The sequence below is a fragment of the Sorex araneus genome, chromosome 3, assembly GCF_027595985.1.
Source record: "Sorex araneus isolate mSorAra2 chromosome 3, mSorAra2.pri, whole genome shotgun sequence".
Taxonomy (NCBI): Eukaryota; Metazoa; Chordata; class Mammalia; order Eulipotyphla; family Soricidae; genus Sorex; species Sorex araneus.
This window is the reverse complement of record NC_073304.1, coordinates 79,580,751-79,602,119: the sequence shown is the minus strand read 5'-3', so window position 1 is coordinate 79,602,119 and position 21,369 is coordinate 79,580,751. Positions and strand designations below refer to the sequence as shown.

Here is a 21,369-nt window from a genome sequence, read left to right as displayed (position 1 = left end):
ATTCCTTGACTCTTCCGTTGCACATCATAGAATAAAAGTGTTACAAATCATCACAAATTCAAATGCATCCGTGAAGCTTTCATTTAAACTAGTACCCATCATGAAATGTGATCCATGTGCTTCGAAGGCAAACAATGACATTCTCAAACTGTCAAGAATATCTTCAAAACCTAAAACAGCTCTTCAATACCTCTAAATTTGGAAACTACTACCAAAAAGAAAAGAGGAAAAAAAGAATATTGCTCTTTTTCTAAGGAAAGCACTTAGGTTTAAATCCAGTTAACATAACAAAGAAAGAGATGACACCACCCAGTGGTTAGTTTATGCATCCGTTTATGTATTACAGTGAGGGCAGAGTCAACCATTTGCCATCATTCAAGATTTATGTCCATCTAGTGCTTAGCGCTGGGAGTGGAAGAAAGGACAGCACCTCTGCTTTCATGACTGCAATCTGAGTCCTGCTAAGTGTAAATCAGCTATAAAGAGCCTAAGGCAGGTTCCCAAATGTATCTGACCCTCCCCCGCTCCGCCACATCCCCTCTCCAGAAATCTATTTTCCTTAATTGAACAAACAGAAAATAACCCCCAGTTGTGCCAGAGGCTACTACAGCCCCCACCCCCTCATGTCCCCAGAGATCATTCTAGGGCCCCCTGGGGGCACAGTAACACACACTTTGGGAAACACTGGCCTAAGATATCAGAAGGAGCAGCCTCAAAAACTCAGAAATGATTTTATGTATGATGAGGAATACTTGCAAGGATTAGCAATGTAGAAAGTCAGGCTGAAAACAATGAGTAAAATTAAAGGGCAGAGTGGTTGGAAAAGTGCAGAAAAATAGTGGAAGAGAAAACTAAAGTTATAAGTTTAAATTTGACTTTAGAAGGTCTTTTATCAAGACTTGTAACAATCTGATTGACAATAGTGAGCCACTAATGGCGTGCAAGCAAAATTAACAATCTTTTTTTTTCTCTTGGGGTCACACCCAGTGATGCTCAGGGTGCACTCTGCACTCAGGAATTACTCCTGGCGGTGCTTGGGGGACCATAGGGGATGCCGGGGATCCAATCTGGGTTGGCCGCATGTAAGGCAAATGCCAAACCCGCTGTACTATTGCTCAGCCCTCCAAAATAACAATCTTTAAACAACTTATAATACATATTGAATATACAAGAGAGATAAGGCCTAAACTGGAAAATGAGCAGCAGAAGGCCAAGGAACTGATGCATGTAAGGACCTATGAGACTAAAATTAACATAATTTAGCAATGTGCTACATGCAGGAGTTGTTTAAAAAGTATCGGAAATTTCTGGTTAGAATATTTATAAGATCAGTAGAAACCCTAAGATATACTGGACAACTAAAATAAAAGAGGCTACTTTATTGTTTTGTTTTATCGTATACTGGGTGGGCGAAAAGAGGGGACCGAAAGTTGAATCTTTTCAATCATATAAGAATATCTGGGGGCTGGAGCGATAGCACAGCGGGTAGGGCGTTTGCCTTGCATGCGGCCAACCCTGGTTCGAAACCCAGCATCCCATATGGTTCCCTGAGCACCGCCAGGGGAGATTCCTGAGTGCAGAGCCAGGAGTGACCCCTGTGCATCGCCGGGTGTGATCCAAAAAGCAAAAAAAAAAAAAAAAAAAAAAAGAATATCTGATACTCTGGTTTAGGAAAATTTTTAAATGAATATATTGAAAGCATTTCCTAGTGTAGGTTTTTCAGCAAAAACGGAACTTTCAGGGCTGGAGCAATAGTACAGCAGGGAGGGCGCTTGCCTTGCATGAGGCCGACCTGGGTTCGATTCCCAGCATCCCATATGTTCCCCCAGCACCGCCAGGAGTGATTCCTCAGTGCAGAGCCAGCAATTAGCCCTGAGTATTGCCAGGTGTGACCCAAAAAGCCACAAAAAAAAAAAAAGCCACCAAAAAAACAGAACTTTTTCAGAGCTAAAAGTATTTTAATCTCAATAGAGTTCTAAAAAGCCTAGACACAAACTTGCCGTGAATGAAATCTAAGATAATGTGTAGAGTGAGTCAAGGTCACTAAAGACCACCTTTAGGAAGGTCACATTGGTGAGGGCTGTATGGATAGGGTTGAAGAGGTGTAGAGATTGTGAAGCAGCATTTTCAGGGGAAAATGAGACACTAAAAGTGTCTCACAAGTCCAAATCAAGGATTTCAACAATGACACTCCATCCAGAATCAAGAACAATGAAGACAAGGGAGGGGGGCGGGGGTGAGAGGGCCACTAACAAGCAATAATGATTACACCTGAAGTCTTCTGACTCTTTCAGTATGGTGGTGTTGGGGCTGGAGAGAGAGCTCAAAGGGGTGCAGTATGCTCTCCATACTTCAAATCCCAGATTTTTTTTTTTGCTTTTTGGGTCACACTGGCATTGCTCAGGTCTGACTCCTGGCTCTGCACTCAGGAATTACTCCTGGCGGAGCTGGGGGAACATATGGGATGCTGGGAATTGAACCCGGGTCGGCCGCATGCAAGGCAAACACCCTACCCACTGTGTTATCACCTCAGCCCCAAGAAGGCCCAGATTTGACCACTAGCACTATAAACACTGCTAGAAGCCATCCTCCAAGTGCACAGAGCCTGGAAGTGCCCCCCATAACACCCAGCACCTCTGGGTGTGGCCTTAAAGCAAATAGGATAGTGGTAGAGTGCAAGTGGTAGGAAGACCAGCTACATGTAATTAACTTCTGAGAGCTTTGCGAGCCAGTGAGGAATGAAAGCTTCAAGAAACAATGTGGATGTAAATAAATGGATTTCAAAGGATAACTTATGGAAAATATTGTTAGAAATGGAGGCAGCCACCTGCCCACAAAAGGGGGAAAATGAATGAGAAATAAATATATATATATATATATATATATATATATATATATATATATACACACACACAAGAGGTGAAAGAGAATGATAGCTAAGAGATTGGGTGGTAAAGTACTAGGTAGTTTGGTTTCTTTTCAAAGTACAGAAGCCAAAGTTAAAAGCAAAGAAACAAACCTGCATATTCCAGAAACAAAATCACTCCTTTGTTTTATTTGTACTTTTTTCCCATTATTTTTTTCCTTTGAATTAAAGAGCCTGGGGTGATGGGGGTGGAAGGTAGGGCATTTGCCTTGCATGCAGCCAACCTGGGTTGGATTCCTCTGTCCCTCTGGAGAGCCCAGCAAGCTACCCAGAGTATTCCACCCACACAGCAGAGCCTGGCAAGCTACCCATGGCGTATCTGATGTGCCAAAAACAGTAACAGCAAGTCTCACAATGGAGATGTTACTGGTGCCCGCTTGAGCAAAATGAACAACAGGACGACAATGCTACAGTGCTACACTCTTCCCAGAGCTAATCCAACCTCAGAGCTTTTTATTTCATCCTCTTCACATTTTCAGACATATTTTCCTAACCATTTGTTCCTCTCCGGCTACCTCTCACCCTTACCTTCTGGGCTGGTTCTCCATACTCTTGACTCTCTGTATGCCGGTTCTTTCCAGGAGATTGCAACTTTAGGAACATTAGCCTGTATAATTGGAACAATACTGGGTGGAGTTAGATCCCCATTTTAGAGGCTGTCCAAAGCCACACTTGTAGGAAGTGTCAGGGCTATGACTAAAGACAAACATCTCCTCACACGGAAGCCTCCGTCCTCTCTCCCCAGCAGAACTGCCTCTAGATAGTTGTCAAGAAGCCGGCAATCCACTCTGTTTCTGACTAAGCATGACAAAGTACCTGGCTTGCTGTCAGAGACCAAACTTTAAATGGCTAGAATAGCTTGATAGATTGTGTGAAAATTTTATGGCTCTTCCGTCAGACACCGTGATTTATTATCACATAATACACAGTTAGAAGAACCAAAAGAAACCATCCCACAAGGGCAAACTCTGTTGGGGCAGCAGCCCTTTGACACTCTGAGGCCACAGGCCTTATATGGATCCAATAAGAAAGCCACTCCTACCCGCGCAAGAACCACCTCTTGATCTTGCAAAATGTTTTTGGACACCTAAAGGTTCTTTTATTACGGCGGCTGATTAAAATGAAAAGCCTAAATGACTAAAATGTTCTTTTTGATGAGTTTTTGCCATGAACTATGGACCTTGCCGTCCAGTGGGATTCAAGCCCTTTGATCCTGGGCACTCACTTAAATTCGGAGTCATAAAACAACATTGGATTTGATTTTACTAGTGTGGCTGATGCTGCCAGATTTGTAATGCAATCTTATTTTCTGCCCTCCTCATTTCAGGGGCCTACCCAGCCATTGTTTCACAGCAAAAGAAAAGGAATTTCCATTTGTTTTTGACAATCAAACTTCAAGACTGAGCCACAACTCCAGAATGTTGGGACTTCATACAACATTAGTACAAAGGTACTAATATTGTGATATATTCATCAGCATAGGATTCAGCACTGTCATATGTGCTAAAAATATATTTTTAAAAACCTAAAATAATTATCTTAGCTATCTTAGATAAGATTTTCACTACTCAAGATGATTTTAGATGATGTAGCTGAGAACCATAATACAAATGAACGCAAAGTAAGAAAAATATAGTAAAATGGATGCTTACATTTTTAGCACAATTCATTGAAAGTATATTCAAAATACAGAAGGATCCCAAAGGATCTTATTTAATGAGTGGCAGACTAGATCTTAGTTTTCAAAGTTTGAAGAAAAAAACACTTGATATGTGTGCAAGAAAGGGAATGTTGAACAGGACATTTGCTTAACAAACAAACATGGAATAAATATAGCTTCCTATATTTAAATATAGCTTCCTATAACTCAATTCTTTCCTAGTATCATTATAATTTCTGTTCTGTTCAGCGTTCATCTGTATCACAATATCCTTAGAATTTTTTCTTCATAAAATTTTTCCCCTATTCCCAGAAATTTAAACGTTTTATAGGAAGGTCTATAAAGGAAACAAAAATGCATAAAATGTTATTTTAAAAAAACCTATAGTACAAAGACCAAAGTAATCAATAGTGGATTATAATCATTTATTTTTAAGGAGTAGATAAGTGTGGGCACATGAAAATCAATGATATACTTAGTCTGTTGACTAGACAAGGAAAAACTCATTTAAGCTGGATAAAGAACTTTTAGGATTCAAAAATTATGGATAGCCTAAGTTGGAAAATTACATCACTGTATCACTGTATCTCTATCATCCCCATTGCTCATCGATTTGCTCAAGCGGGCACCAGTAACGTCTCCATTGTGAAACTTGTTGTTACTGTTTTTCGCATATCGAATACACCACAGGTAACTTACCAGGCTCTTCCGTGAGGGCGAGATACTCTCGGTAGCTTGTCGGGCTCTTAGAGAGGGGTGGAGGAATCGAACCAGGGTCCAAGACAAATGCCCTACTGGTTGTGCTAACGCTCCAGCCCATACCAAAACTATTCTTATGTAACTAGGTTACATAAGGCACAAGAGTCATAAGGATCTTAGCAACTCTAATTGGAAAAAAAAAAACTATAGAAGAATTTAAAATATTTGTCATCACTATCCCATCGGTCATATATTTTGACATTTTAAGCTATCTCTCAGCCCCTGCCTGAATGGGGATAGTTCATCCAGGGAAATATAATTCCAGGAAATATGTACATCTGACTGTATTAGGTAAAGTCACATGAAAACTGTTGCTTTTCATGTTTGTAACAGTCAAACAGGTCAAATAGCAGCAATTCTGGATGATTCAACTTATAAATTCCATTAGAATTTTTTATTTTTTATTTATTTATTTATTTATTTGTTTTTTGGGTCACACCTGGCGATGCACAGGGGTTACTCCTGGCTCTGCACTCAGGAATTACCCCTGGCCATGCTCAGGGGACCATATGGGATGCTGGGATTTGAACCCGGGTCGGCCGCGTGCAAGGCAAACGCCCTACCCGCTGTGCTATCTCTCCAGCCCCATAGAATTTTTTAAAATAATTGTATGTCTCCTCAATTAATACATCAAGTTATATGCACTATATCACAAATGGGGCCCTGAGAAAATAAACAGAATTTTTTCTATGTAGATCTATAATAGCTCTCAACAACATCCAAATTGTCACCTATTATAGAGAACAATTGTTCTAGAAGTATATACAGATATATATACATACACATCACTATGATTAGAGAATGCAATACAGACACCAAGAAAGAGCTTTCTCATTTCACACTCAGAAGGATTAGCACCTTCTTCCTTCCTCTTCATTATTCAAGAAATAATGCATACTAAGTCTATTCTAAGAAATTGTCTAGATATCCAAGAATCAGTGTGTGTAAACATTTACAGATATAACAAAAACTGTTATAGCAAAAGCAAACATCAGTGTTTGTATACACACACACACACACACACACACACACACACACCCCACTTTGCGACCAGAGCAATAGTACAGTGTATTGGGTGCTCCTTTCGCACACATTCGATACAAGTCTGATCCCAGGCATCCCATATGATCCCCTGATCCCACCAGAGCCAGGAATAAGACCTGAGCATTGCCAGGTGTGATTCAAATACAATCAAATCAATGTTTATTGCTTAGTGTCAAAATCTTTCTCCATAATCCTACTTCATTTCAAGTCACTATCACACCCTATATGCAGAACTGCAGTACTACATTTATTTTGCAAAATATTGCAGAATTTTCATTCCTCTACCTATTCACTTATTCATTTGTTCACTACAAAGGCTGCCAGAAAAGTCATTTAAAAAGATAAGTTTGGAGCTGGAGCAACAGTACACCGGGTAGGACGATTGCCTTGTACACAGCCAACCTGGGTTTGATCCCCAGCATCCTATATGCCCTCACCCTCAGCACTGCCAGAATTCCTGAGTGAAGAGCCAGGAGTTATCCCTCAGCATAGTTGGGTATGATCCAAAAAGAAAAAATATTTAAAAGGAAAAAATAAAAACACAAGTTTATTCATGTCCCACAGAAGGTTCTCATTCTGTGGATGAAAACTGGAAACCTTAAAGACTAATAGCAAAGTCCTTTTGGGCCACACACAGCAGTTGCTCAGGGCTTTCTCCTGGCTCTGCACTCAGGGATCACTCTTGGAGGGTCTGGGAGACCTTATGTGCTAGATTCAAAGTTGGTTTGGCCACAGGCAAGCAAGTACTTTAACTCCTCTACTATTGCTCCAGCACCTTAAATACCACTTCTTAAAAGTATCTATCCCTGGAAATAGTATAGAGCAATAGTAGAGCGGGTAGGGCATTTGCCTTGCAACCCAACTGACTTGGGTTTGATCCCCAGCATCTCATATGGTCCCCCAAGCACTGCCAGGAGTAATTCCTGAGTGCAGAGCCAGGAGTAACCCCTGAGCATCGTTGGGTGTGACCCAAAAAGAAAAAAAAAAAACTACCCATGTCCTCCTCAAATCCAGGTTATATATAGCATTATAGTAGAGCACATTTCATATTATAGATTTCCTTATAGCACTTAAATTTGAGTCATTATTTTATCAATGTCTAACTGCTTATTACTTCCCAGAAAGCAGGGACCATGTCTCTTCTATAAATTCCAGCATCTAGCATATTGCCTGATACTCAACAATAACTTTCATGCAATTAATGGACTTCTATTTTCCTTCCAATTACTTTATTCTTAGATAAAACACAAATGATTGATTTTATGAGACACTGTTTAAGGAGAGTGGTTGCCTTTTGCCAATAAGAAATGTGCACATCCATGAATGTATATATTTATGTCCATATCTAAATACGTAGAACAACAAACTATACATTGCAGCTGTAAACACATTTAGCATTATGCCTCAGAGTATAGACCTATAAATGCATACCTATAAATGTTTACCTATATACTATTCTATAAATAAATTACAAGCAATTTTCCCACTCTTATGTGTAAAAATTTTTTACATTTTTTTTACATATTTCAAGCACAGCAATGAACTAAATAAAACACTGCTTCAACAACCACTTAAAGCAAATCAACTTAGAGCTTTTTAAAAGAAAAGGGGTCAAACTGACCCCCAGTGGTGAGAATGGGGAATTACTTCTGAAACAACTAAATACCCAGACCACACAAATAAGTATGCAACATAACTTACTGTATTTCCAATGATGTGTACTGTAACTTAGCAAATAGGGGTAATTTCACATTCGTATTAGAGTCAAATAATCAAAAATTTAGTACAAAGACACCTCCGTCCGCATACAGAAATAATAAAAGAAATAAGAGCTCTTAAAGCATTTGTGTATAAACTCACTTATTCCTGGGCCAGCCACAGAAATAGCCCTTTGAAACGAATCAAGAAAGTACAACAAAATGAGTAATGGTATATAAGTGGTATATAAGTAAATCACTGGAATAGATAAAAATCCAGTAGAGGGTGGGAATGATAGTATAGCAGACAGGGTGTTTGCCTTGCACTCAGCCAACCTGAGTTCAATCCCCGGCATCCCATATGGGCCTCTGAGCACCACCAGGAGTAATTCCTGAGTGCAAAGCCAGGAGTAACCCCTGAGCATCGCTGGGTGTGACCCAAAAATTTAAAAAAAAAAATCCAGTAGGAACAAACCCACAAACTCTGACTAAGGAACTTAAGGAACTATGGGGGTGGTGGGGAGTAGATCAAAAAAGGTTCAATGAGAATCCAACGGTATCTTCAAAGATGACAGGCCACTGGCCAAGCATGTGAAAACAGAGATAAATAAATGGGACTATCTCAAACTAAGAAGCTTCTGCACCTCAAAAGAAACAGTGACCAAAATACAAAGAATCTACAGAAAGGGAAAAGATATTTACGCAGTACCCATCCGATAAAGGGTTGATATCAAGGATATATATACAAGGCACTGGTTGAACTCCACAAGAAGAAAACTGCTGACCCAATCAAAAAATGGGGTGATGAAATGAACAGAAACTTTCCCAAAGAAGAAATCTGAATGGCTGAGAGGCACATGAAAAAATGCTCTTTATCACTAATCATCAGGGAGATGCAGATCAAAACAACAATGAGGTATCATCTCATATCACAGAGACTGGCTCACATCCCAAAAAAACAAAAGAACTGGTATTGATTGGTGTGGATGTGGGGAGAAAGGGACTCTCCTTCACCACTGGTGGGAATGCTGACTGGTTCAGCCCTTTTGGAAAACAATACAGACAATTCTCAAAAATTAGAAATTGAGCAACCATTTGACCCAGCAATACCACTCCTGGGAATATATCCCAGAGAGGCAAAAAGGTAGAGTAGAAATGACATCTGCATTTCTATGTTCATTGCAGCACTGTTTACAACAGCCACAATCTGGAAAAAACCAGAGTGCCCAAAAACAGATGACTTGTTAAAGAAACTTTGGTAAATCTGCACGATGGAATATTATGCAGCTGTTAGAAAAGATGAAGTCATGAAACTTATATATAAGTGGATCAACATGGAAAGTATCATGTTGAGTGAAATGAATCAAAGAAAGAGACAGACATAGAAAGATTGCATTCATATGTGGAATATAAAGTAGCAGAGAGGTACGAGCTTGCAATGATGCAATTTCTGGCAGAAATTTTTCTTGACTTAGTTACTAAAATACTAAAATACAGAAATCCAAAACCACGCAGCCGCTACTTATTACGGCCGCTTGACCTCATATCTCTTCATTCTCAGCAATGGAAAACAAATTATCAAATGCTTCCTTTTCAGCAGTTTTGATTTTGGGGGGAGAAACTCCAAACAATAATTGTGAATTTTTTGTTGAAATATTGAATGTAATCAAAGTAAAGTGAAATTTATAAGCTACACAGGCGGGGTGGGGGGATGGGGGGATGGGGGGAGGTATACCATGATTCTTGGTGGTGGAATATGTGCACTGGTAAAGGGATGGGTGTTTGGGCATTGTATAACTGAGACTTAAACCTGAAAGCTTTGTAACTTTCCACATGGTAATTCACTAAAATAAAATAAATAAATAAATAAATATATAAATAAATAATAAAATGCCCAGAAGATGAAAGTAGGATTTTTTAATGTAAATTATAATAAAAATTCCTCTATTAAAAAAAGAAGTTTCAATGAATTGTGATGAAAGAATATTAAATTTTGGTAGTAGGTGTGGTGTGGTAACATTGAACCCCAAGCATAGAAACATTTACATTCTTGTAAATCAATGTTAACGCAATTAAAAATAAAAGCCATGGGTTGGAGAGGTAACAGAGCAGGGAAGGTGCTTGCCTTGCATATGGCTGATCCAGGTTTGAGTCCCTGTACCGGATAGGGTCCCCTGGATCAGCAGGATTGATCCTTGAGACCAAAGCCAGTAATAAGCCCTGAGTACTATTGGGTATGGCCCCGCCCTCAAACAAAAATAAAAGCCCTGACACACTGTGTGTGTGGGGGGGGGGGAGGTGTGAAGATGAAGATAAAGATGTGAAAATGAAGCCAAAGTCCCAGGTGATCAGGCTAAGGATGGTCAAATATCCCAGCAAACTACCAGATGCGAAAATAAAGGCAAGGCACAAGGCAGATATGGCCTTTATTATTCAGAAGCTAACCCTGCCAACATCCTGATCTCACACTTCAGGAGTGCAGAGGCTTGGAGCAATTTGAGACAAAAAAAATCTATTTCATCAGAAAATAATATTTCACATGTTCTGAAAGAAATTTTGAGCTCTCCAGTAAAATATTTTCATTGAGAGAAGAAAAAGAGTTAAGAAAAATTCACCCAGGAATACTATTATGAAATGATAGTACATCTAAGAAAATAAGAAAAACTTTCAAGCTCATGAGAAAATGAAAAGTAAAAATAAAAGTCTTTTTGGGGCTGGAGCAATAGCATAGCGGGTAGCTCGTTTGCCTTGCACGCGGTTGACCCGGGATTGATTCCCAGCATCCCATATGGTCCCCTGAGCACAGAGCCAGGAGTAACCTTTGTGCATTGCCAGGTATGACCCAAAAAGCAAAATAATAATAATAAAATAATAAAAGTCTTTTTAAAAGGTAACCTTTGATTTATGCCAATCATTTAGAAAGTCTGAGGACTCTGATTCATGATGGTGGCATGGTTCAAACCTGAACTCACCTCCTTCCATGAATATGGTGAATCGAGAGTAATCAATATGGATCCACTTGCTCTGAGTAAATCTCAAAGACCACTGGAGTGGCTCCTGCACACAAGGCATGTGAGACGAAACCACACAGAAATGGGCAGGATCAGGATGGGAAATGTGTGCCAAAAATAGATAAAGGACCAAACATGATGGCCTCTCGGTATCTGTACTGAAAATCATAAGGCCCAAAAGTAGAGAAAGAGTAAAAAGGAAATTGTCTGCCATAGAGGTGGGGGGGATGGGGTGGCGGGAAGGATACTGGGGACATTGGAGGTGGAGAATTTGCACTGGTGGAGGGATGGGTGTTTGATCACTGTATAACTGAAACTCAATCAGAAAAGCTTTGTAACTGTAATTCACAGTGATTCAATAATAATAAGAGAAGTGGGCAGAAGAGGCTGAGACATGATTTTATGACATGATAAAACTCACCCCAACATGATGACACTTCAGTCAGGAATAAACAAAAAATCTAATGCTTTTCCTCAAGAGTAAAGGAGTCATACCCCACACTGGACAGCCCAACTTCTAAGACTTACACCTGTAAGACCTGTCGCCAAAACACCTAGCTTGGAAAATCAGTGAGGTGCTTCATGACTATGGGACCCAGGGAGCTATAAGGAATTTGAAAAGTTCCTAAAGGGTCCCACACACGCTCACTCTAGGGTCCAGCACCACAGCAAGTCTGAAAAACAAGTAGACTTCTTGTGAAAAAGCTCACCTGATCATTTGACAGCACAAAAGAAGACACTGGACCTTTGAGGGAGTTTTCTGGGGCTAGAGACTGACAGTAGACACAGTCTTCACACATTCCCTCTGCCAGACACCATCTTCTTCTTTGGCAGAGGAAAAGAAGCCACTTTGCATCTAACTAATCCAATTATGTGAGCACCATCTTTGAGGTCTCCCTCCGCCCAACTCCAGGGAACCGGATTCTGCCACAAGAAAGCATCGCCATGTGTTTGGTGACTTGGCTTTCATGGCTTCCATCCTGGAGACACCCTCTTGGATCACCTACCTCTGGAGGCCAGTAAGGACTTGTATTTCTAGGTCCCATGGGACGGTAACAATTGGAGAGTCAGTCCTTGGCAGATTATCACTCCCACAGCACAGCAGAGTACTGAAATATAAGACTGAAACACACCCCACAGCCTTTCAGAGGAAAAAGATCTATTTGCTTAGGTGGGGGCTTTGGCGTGAGACTCAGGCTTCCAGTTCAGCAAGCAGCAAGGAGTTTACAGAGTGACTCTCAGGAAAGGGAGGCCGGTGGATACTACCTTTTAACTCTCCCTCTTACTCATTCTAGCTCACTGGTGTCCTTCAGAAAGAAGCTGTGTCACAAACCTATGTGGCTGCTATATAAACTAAGACTGTAAGAGAAGTAAAGGAGAAGACAGAAGCAAGGAAAAAAGACACAGAAGCAGGAGAGAAGACACAGAAGCAGAGCACAGAGCGAAAGAGAATCATCAGAGCCAGAAGCAGGGGAAAGAAAGAGCACAAAGCGAGTGAGAAGCCAGAAGATGAGAGATCGGAAGAGATCAGAGGAGAGAACAGACAAAGAGAGGTCAGAAGAGACCAGAGGAGAGACTACAGAGACAGAAATACAGAGACAGACAGAAGAGAGCACAGCGGCACACACAGAAGCAGAACAAAAAAAAAAAAAAAAAAGCAGACCCAGGGGCTGGAGAGATAGCATAGCGGGTAGGGCGTTTGCCTTGCACGCGACCGACCCAGGATCAAATCCCAGCATCCCATATGGTCCCCTGAGAACGGCCAGGGGTAATTCCTGAGTGCAGAGCCAGGAGTAACCCCTGTGCATCGCCAGGTGTGACCCAAAAAGCAAAAAAAAAAAGCAGACCCAAAAAAGAAAAAAAAAAGTCACCTGATCCAATATCAGCTTGTTGTCTATAGTGAAAAATTACTAAAAAAGAAATCTGTTCTGGCTCACACCAATGACTCACATTCAGAGTTTTAAGGCTCAGTAGGGATGATTAGAACTGTTTGATAACAAGTGAAGGAGGCCTATGAAACCAGGGTTGGTCTCCATGGTACAAGTGAGGAAAGCACATATTCATTTTACACCAACTTCCTCTACCACTGAGCACAATCTGATCTAATATCTGAATTATGAGAGGGCATGAAAGCCTTCTGAAGGCTGAGGCAAAGGATTTCTGGGCTGCTAACACAACTTAGGGAATTGCTTTGTGTTTTCCATCAAAATTTGACTCCAAATTTATCTGTAGACTTTGAGATAGACAGTGCTCTTCTCAAGGACAGTAAGCAAATTGATAAGCTCATAATATATTATTTATCTATGATTAAATTATTTTTCAATGTTGAAATTTTTTCTAAAAAATATAACATCCAAAAAGGCATCTTAATAATTAATTATACTAATATCAATAGATAAGGGAATAATGAAGTATAATGAAGACATCCTATTTCATCCTTATGAACACTATTTACTGGCTACAAATAACCCCCTTTCCATATAGTATTCTCTGGGAATTAACAGATTTAAGAGTATTGTGTTGATAAGGAAGAACCTAATGGAAAAAAGCTCAGGATTTATTTATCTTTACAAACTTAGTTATATTGGCTCAACTGTAGATTATACTCAGCTTTGTTTCAAGACTAATGTGTAAACTGTTGGAAGTGGACCAGTAGGGTGAATTGGGAAGAAAAAAACTATAGAAGGCTACAAGTTTCTCCTATTGGAGGCCAACATACCATTCGATGCTCTTGGGAACATCATAAGTTAAGGCACAACATAAGTTAACTAGCAATTTGGCATCCACCCTGAATCCTTTCACAGCATGAGTTATCATATAAGAAATGTGACTGCATTGCACAATGAACAGGGGCCTGCCAGAGGCCATGGCTTAGTCAAATTTCCCTTTAGTTAAGGGTTATGCATGTGAAAAGAGTGTGAATGAAGGTTCCCGTAAAAGAAGTGTCAGTGTAGCTTAATCCTTTTTCTTCTACCCCACAATTCAAAAAAAGCACATTGATTTCAAAGAAATAAAATCATATGTCATTTCCAAAGCACTTACTTCCAAACTGCTTACAGTGCCGGTCAAAGCATTTACCCAGGTTTTCTCAAAAACCAAAGAAAGGGCAGGCAATTGTTTAAAATAGAGGAAGTAGAAAGTCAAAGAAGTCCTACCCACCTCACACTCATGGCTTTCCTTCTTTCTTAGAGAAGAACCAGGCACCTATTGGAAATCTAATTTACCAATCTAAGAGCTGCATCTCTTCCCATCCCTTCCCTTGGAAAAAAGCACCAGAAACAAGATTAAAAAACAGAAACTAAACAGAAAAGAAAATCTAATTTGTAATGAAGTAAAATGTAAAATAATGAACATAAAAGTCAAACTATAATTATTTGCAGATATGACTACAACACTGTATCACTGTCGTCCCATTCTTTGTCGATTTACTTGAGCGAGCACCAGTAACATCTCTATTCCTCCCAGCCCGGAGATTTTAGCAGCCTCTTCTTACTCATCTTTCCCAACAACTGGAGGCTCTTTCAGGGTCAGGGGAATGAGACCTATCATTACTGTTTTTGGCATATTGAATACACCATGAGTAGTTTGGCAGGCTCTGCCATGTGAGCGGGATACTCTCGGTAGTTTGCCAGGCTCTCCAAGAAGTATATATATGTATGTATGTATGTATGTGTATATATATACACACATATATATACATACAAATAATAGAGAGTAATATACACACACACACACACACACACACACACACACACACACACATATATATATATACATATATTGCTCTCAGCAGCATGGAAGACCTTTAAGAGCATCGGAGAAGTTGTTAAGAGGACGAAGAACCTCCGGCTCTGGGCACATCTTTTGGACTCCACCTTTCTTTCTGCATTAACATATGCCTCTGAGACCTGGGCCCTACCAAAACAGAATAAGAACGCTATTCAATATTCCAAAGAGGAATCAAAAGAGCTATGCCTGGAGTATCACATTCCACCCAAGTGAGAGAAGGAATCCGTAGTTCAGACCTCCATCGATGATCAATAATCAAGGACGCTGTCTCGTTTGCCAAGGCATCGAAAATCAGATGGGCCAGACACATAATGCGATTCAGAGACAAGTGCTGGACTAGAGCTGTTACCGACTGGATTCCATGGGACATCAAAAGACCACATGGCCACCCACCTACAAGATGCTCAGACTTCTTCACCAAGACCCTGAATAAACGGTTTGAGGCTCTTCATGTTCCTGGAGTGAGCAGACGCTATTGGGCTACACTAGCTAGTGACAGGGACAAATGGAGACATTACTGGCGCCCGCTGAAGCAAATCGATGAATAACAGGATGACAAGTTATACTCTCTATGATTTCTTGCCTACTGTCTGAACTCCATCTAATATGGTGTGGTAATTATGGAAAATGGGTATGAAGTGTCTTATAATGTGTCCAGAAAGCGGTCTGGAGCGTGGTGACGGTTGGGTAGTGGAGGTTGGCTGCTGAGGCTGGGTCCCTTGGCACAGGGAGGGTTCTCACCCGCCCACCTCTGGGGTGCCCCGATTGAAAACAGCCTGGCTCAAAGTCCGGTGGCATGGCTATGGGGGCCTCATTTTATACCCCGGTCTGGGCGGAGCAGCCCTTGAGATCTGAAGGGTGGCTAATGATGAGATTATCTGGTGACTACATACATACATATATATATATATATATATATATGACTACATATACATATAATGAGAAGAAATAATTAATAAAGCTATGCTACTTACAACATCACTCAAAGCATTTAAAAGCCAAGAAATGAATTAATGAAGGAGGCAGCCGAAAACTTCCAGAACCCAGAGCCACAGCCATGCTCAAGGGCACTCTCCACATGCTTGGACAAGCCTCACTCATGAAGGAACCGACAGAGAAACCCAGGTATGCAGGACCCATGGCTGAGATCTCCAATCCTGCTCATATAAGGACTGGGCCTCCTCCACCCAGATACCCCGTTTTCCAGTAGCTTTGCAGTCACACCACAAACTAACCCCCACCCCAGGGCGCCATGTAATCTCATCATCGGCCAAGAACCAGAGACTATAAAAGAAAGCTCCTGAAAGAGAGCGATGCAGAATCTTGCACCACAGAGTCTAGCAAGCGACCCATGGCGTATCTGATATGCCAAAAACAGTAACAATAATGGGCTTCACTCCCCTGACCCTGAACGTGACAGGGACGAATGGAGATGTTACTGGTGCCAGCTCGAGCAAATCGATGAGCAGCAGGACGACAGTGATACTTTGATTTCTATCTGTTAAAATGAGAAGAAATAATTAATATTGCTATGCTACTTACAACTGCTCTCAAAGGAATTAAAAAATAAGAAATGAATTAATGAAGGAGGTAAGAAATATATACAATGAGAACTATAAGACACTATAAAAAACAGAGTAAGACACGGATACAGTAAAATCTCCATCTCACCAAGAACAACATACAAATTTAATGCAATCCCAAATAAAATTTCAGTAACACTTTTTAAGGAAACAGAAAAATCCAAAGACCTTGAAACAAAAGACTGAATAGCTCTGGCAATCCTGAGGGAAAAAATGGAAGCATTATGTTACCTGATCTCAGACTATGCTGCAAAAAATAGCACTCAAAGTTATGTGGTACTGCAATAAAAACAGGCAAACAGATCGATAAAATTGAATTAAAAGCCCAGAAATAAATCCACACATTTATCAATATTTAAACTTATGACAAAGGATACAAAATTACACAATGGAGGATATAGAAACTCCTTCAACAAATGGGCATGGGAAAACTGGATAACAAATTTTAAAATAATAAAACTATTCTCTAACCCCATATACAAAAACTAATTTAAAGTAGAGTGAAGACCTAGATCTAAATCCTAAAACTACAAAGCACACAGAAAATAACATAGGTGAAACATTACCGTTAGGGATGTTTGACCCCAGCAGCAAGGAAATTCAAATAAAGACAAACAACTGTAACTACATTAAATTGGAAGGCTTCTTTATAGCAGAAAAGAATATAAGCAGAATGAATACCAAGCCTACCAAATGGGATGACAGTTTCATATCATACCTCTTGTAAGGTGTTAATATCAAACATCTAACTAGAACTCACATAATAGATAAACCCAACCCAAACCTGGGTAAAAGATTTGAATGAATGCTTCTTTAAAGACATATTGATGGTCAACAGACACATGAAACAACATTCATCACTGATGATCAGGGAGATGCTAATTAAGACAATATGAGAAATCACTAATGGATGACAAAAAAGGCCTCTCCTGGCTTTTGGGAGTAATGTAAATTGGTGGGCTGGGGAACAGCACAGACCTATTAGCCCACCTTGGTTTAAAGTCCTGCACTAAATGTATCCCCCCAATATCTCTGGGCATCACCCTGGAGTTTCCTTCAAGTAGTGCTGAGTATGACCCTGAAGGTCCCCCAGCGCTGCTGAGGTGGTCCCCAGTACTGCAAGTTCCAGCAGCACCACATTCTCCAGCCTTTGCACTGAATCACCCAACTGGTTGGCCAAGAATCACCAGGAGTGGTAATGGAGAGATAACTCAGGGGTTCAGGCATTCGCCTACCAGGCACTAATCCTAGTTTGATCCCTCGTACCGTATGTGGCTCTCTGAGCACTGCCTGGAATGTCCTCTGAGTACAGAGCCAGGAGTCAACCTGAGTACCACTAGGTTTGGGGAAGTTTTCACACATTCACAATGCAACTGAGTTCAGGAATCCTACAAGAAAAGATTCCATCTTTAAAATGCCATATTTGGGGTTGGAGCATAGCAGGTAAAACATATGTCTTGCATGCAGCTGGCCCAGGTTTTATTTCCAGCATTCTAGGATGTCCCGAGTTTACCAGGAGTGATCCCTGAGCATAGAGCCAGGAGTAAGCCCTGAGCACAGTTGGGTGGGACCCCCAATCAAAAGTAAATAAATATACAAGCAAACATTTCTCTCCGTCAAATCAGATATAAGTTTACCAGTTTTCAACTGAAATCTGTCAGCCTGTGACTGCTGGGATGGTTCCAGTTCATAGATGAGTACAAAGCTAAGAGAAGCAGTATTTCAGTGCTGCGGGCTTTCAGATATTAAACAGGATAAAAAAAATTTTTTTAACTTTTTATTGAATCATTGTGAGGTAGACCCTTACAAAGCTGTTCATGATTAGATTGAGATTTCAGTCATACAGTGTTTCAACACCCATCGCTCTACTAGTGTACATTTCCCACCACCAGGGTCATCAGATTCTCTCCCATCACTCTCCAGCCCCCATCCCCTGCCTACCTCTATGGCAGGCACTTTCAGTAATCAATATTGCAAATCACAATGCCCAAAAGGAGGGAGAGGGAGAGGGAGAGGGAGAGGGAGAGAGAGAGAGAGAGAGAATGAGAGAGAGAGAGAGAATGAGAGAGAGAGAGTGAGAGAGAGAAAGAGGACAAGAAAAATATTTTTAATTGACTACTAACAGGAGTGAATAAGTCTCTGGAGATATTTAAGTTAAAAGTTTAAAATATGAGAAATACTGTTGCACTGTTGTTGTTAAGTGCTAAGGAACATGTGCTTTGCTACTAAACTATTTCCCCGATACCAAAGAACATTCTTTAACCTTTACTACTGCCAGTCACACCTTGCTGTAACTTGTATTTACATGATGATAATTCCAGCATTCTGCCCCATCTTCAATACTTATTTCGAGAATTAAGATCCTAAAACTTTCATGGGGTTAACATGAAATAGTACTTATAACATATCCAGAACAAAATAAGCAGTGAAAAATTATAGGTGCCTGCTACGATGGTGAAATCAGTAAGTGGACAAAGCCACCACAGGGCCAGTCTATGACTTGGAGGAAGCTAGAATTAACACTCAAGACTGAGCTGTCACAAAAAACTTCTGACCAAGAATCATTTCTGCATCTACCCGCTTCAGAAATCTGTTTCTTACATTAATCCCAGGGAGAGCTGAGAATCTTGTCAGCAACAGAACAAAGGTAGAGAGAGGACTCTGAAGAACATTTTGCAACAAAAGAGATAAGGGCCTTCAACTCTTTTTCCCCAGGAGCTAAAGGTACTTTTCCATGTGTTTCTGTGTGAAATGGATTCATTTCTCTTAAACCAAGATGTTTCCTGCTCGAGTAAATAGACGAACAACGAGATGACAGTGATGACAGTGAAACCAAGATGTATGATAGCTTGAATTTGTATGCACATGTGTATGTATACACAACACACACACATATGTATATATATTTAATTTAATCTTTCCGCCACTTGCAATGATTTTATATATTCCAAAATAAGGAATTTTATGCAGAGGAAACAAAAGTTTAAATACTCCTTACAACCAGTAAAAATTCTAAAAACCTTTCCTGTTTATTTATTTATTATTCATTATTATGGCTACAGGTGAATAAGACCATCATTCCCAATCAAATAATTTTATCAATCAAATGCACTTGCATTACATTGTATACAATGCATATATATGTACGTGTGTATAAATGAACATGTGTATATATACATATGCATGTATATATTTATATATGTATATGTGTGTATATGTGTGTACATACATATGAACCCATAAAAATTGAATTCTATTTAAGTGGAGTGTAGGGCCTGGTGAGATACTACAGCAGGAGGGGACTTGCCTTACATGTAATCATCCCAGGTACTATTCCCAGATCCTATATGGTCACCAAAAGCTGCCCAGAATAATTCTTGAGCACAGAGTAAGGAGTAACCTGTATCACTGGGGTGCTCCAAAACCAACCAAAATAATAATAATAATAATAAAGTCTAAGGCATTCATTCCCAGAATAATGACAGTGACACTGCAGCTACTCTCTGGGTAAAGATAACAGCAAAGAAGGAATATTTCATTGACTTCAGTGCAGGAGAAAACTAAATGTCAAGTTCACATGACTAGTTCAGTAGAATCAAAGAAAAATACCTGCAGGCTTTCAATTTCTTCTTTGTGTTTCCTCTTCAAGTGTAAAATAGCAGCTTGATATTCTGTAAAAATACAAAAAGAAGCCAGTTACCAAAATTGCACAAAATTATGCATAAAAGTCAAGGGCCCTCCCCCACAAGGAAAATGAGTAAGTGTCTGGTGGACCTTAAACTGGCAAGAGAGGTTGAAAATTGGGAAACGATATGGCAGAGTACAGGATAAAGGGGAGATTTTCCTTCCATCTGCACAATGAATTATGAAAAGCCCCAAATTAAGCACATTAAATAAGGGCTTTAAAAAAAATTTTTTTAAGAAAACAATATCATGTTCTAGGTAAGGACTGGGTCAGGAGTCAGGCATTTTGTCTTTAAGGAGGAGCTGAAAGCTAAGACCCCACAGAGAACAAATACAAATGTATTAAGAGCAGACACACAGGAAATAAAAGAAATCGCTCTAAGTGAGATCACAGAACTCTATTTTTAACTTTGCATTCAAGAAAAGAATCTCCATTTGAATGCAAGGCTAAGCACCAAGAGCTGATTTTAATCTTTAGATCCTTCAGAGAGCTTGTCATTTGAATGAGTGTGTCTAGGGTGAGTTAAGGTTGAAAGGAGGACAAAAATAAATTTCTGGCCCAATTTTAGCATGAGTTTAATGATGTTTATTCCAATAACAAGTCCCAAATCTGCACAGGAACTCAAGCCAACCACTAAAACTGCCATACTGCTGCCTAATCACAGAGCAGCCAAGATTTTGCAGCAAGAGGCATGTTATGTGGGATCCCGAAAGTCTAGATATTGTACAGAACCACAAGCAAAATGCTCTAAGAAAACATCCGTGGGGGGTTGGTGGGGGGAGTGGAGTAGAATAAGCTGGGGTTTTGTTTTTGCTTTTTTGTTTTTAGTTTTAACAAATGTGTTTAAGGTTGTGAATATGAGTAAGTCAATTAGATGTCATTTAAAAGTGTAAAGGGACAGACAGCACAGGGGTTATGCTGGCCTTGCATGTGGCTGACCCCAGCTGCATCTCCTGAGCACAGCCTGAAGAAGCACCACAGCAACAACAGTGTGACTCTAACTCCTTTCTTCTCCCCGATAAATAAACTAAGCATCTGTGAAAAGAGAGGCTATTTCTGGAAGTGAATTTGAGAAATCTGGCATGAATGTTTAGATTAAGTTAAGAAGTGGATGAGGATTTAAAGTGGGTTTATTTCTTGCATAAATAAACTGATCGGAGAGATGTTGTTGCAGAGAATGACGAAGCCCACGACTGTCTCAGAGCAAATGCCCTG

At 40.1% G+C, this 21,369-nt stretch overlaps 1 protein-coding gene across 2 annotated transcripts in view; it reads right to left on the bottom strand.

Annotated features, from left to right (window-relative positions):
* Positions 1 to 21,369, bottom strand: part of FMN1 (formin 1) — a 475,774-nt gene that overhangs the window by 249,276 nt on the left and 205,129 nt on the right. For both annotated transcript variants that reach the window (XM_055132734.1, XM_004609543.2), the window contains one exon: positions 20,079 to 20,140. In XM_055132734.1, the coding sequence (XP_054988709.1) occupies positions 20,079 to 20,140 (62 nt within the window). The remainder of the gene's footprint in view (positions 1 to 20,078; positions 20,141 to 21,369) is intronic.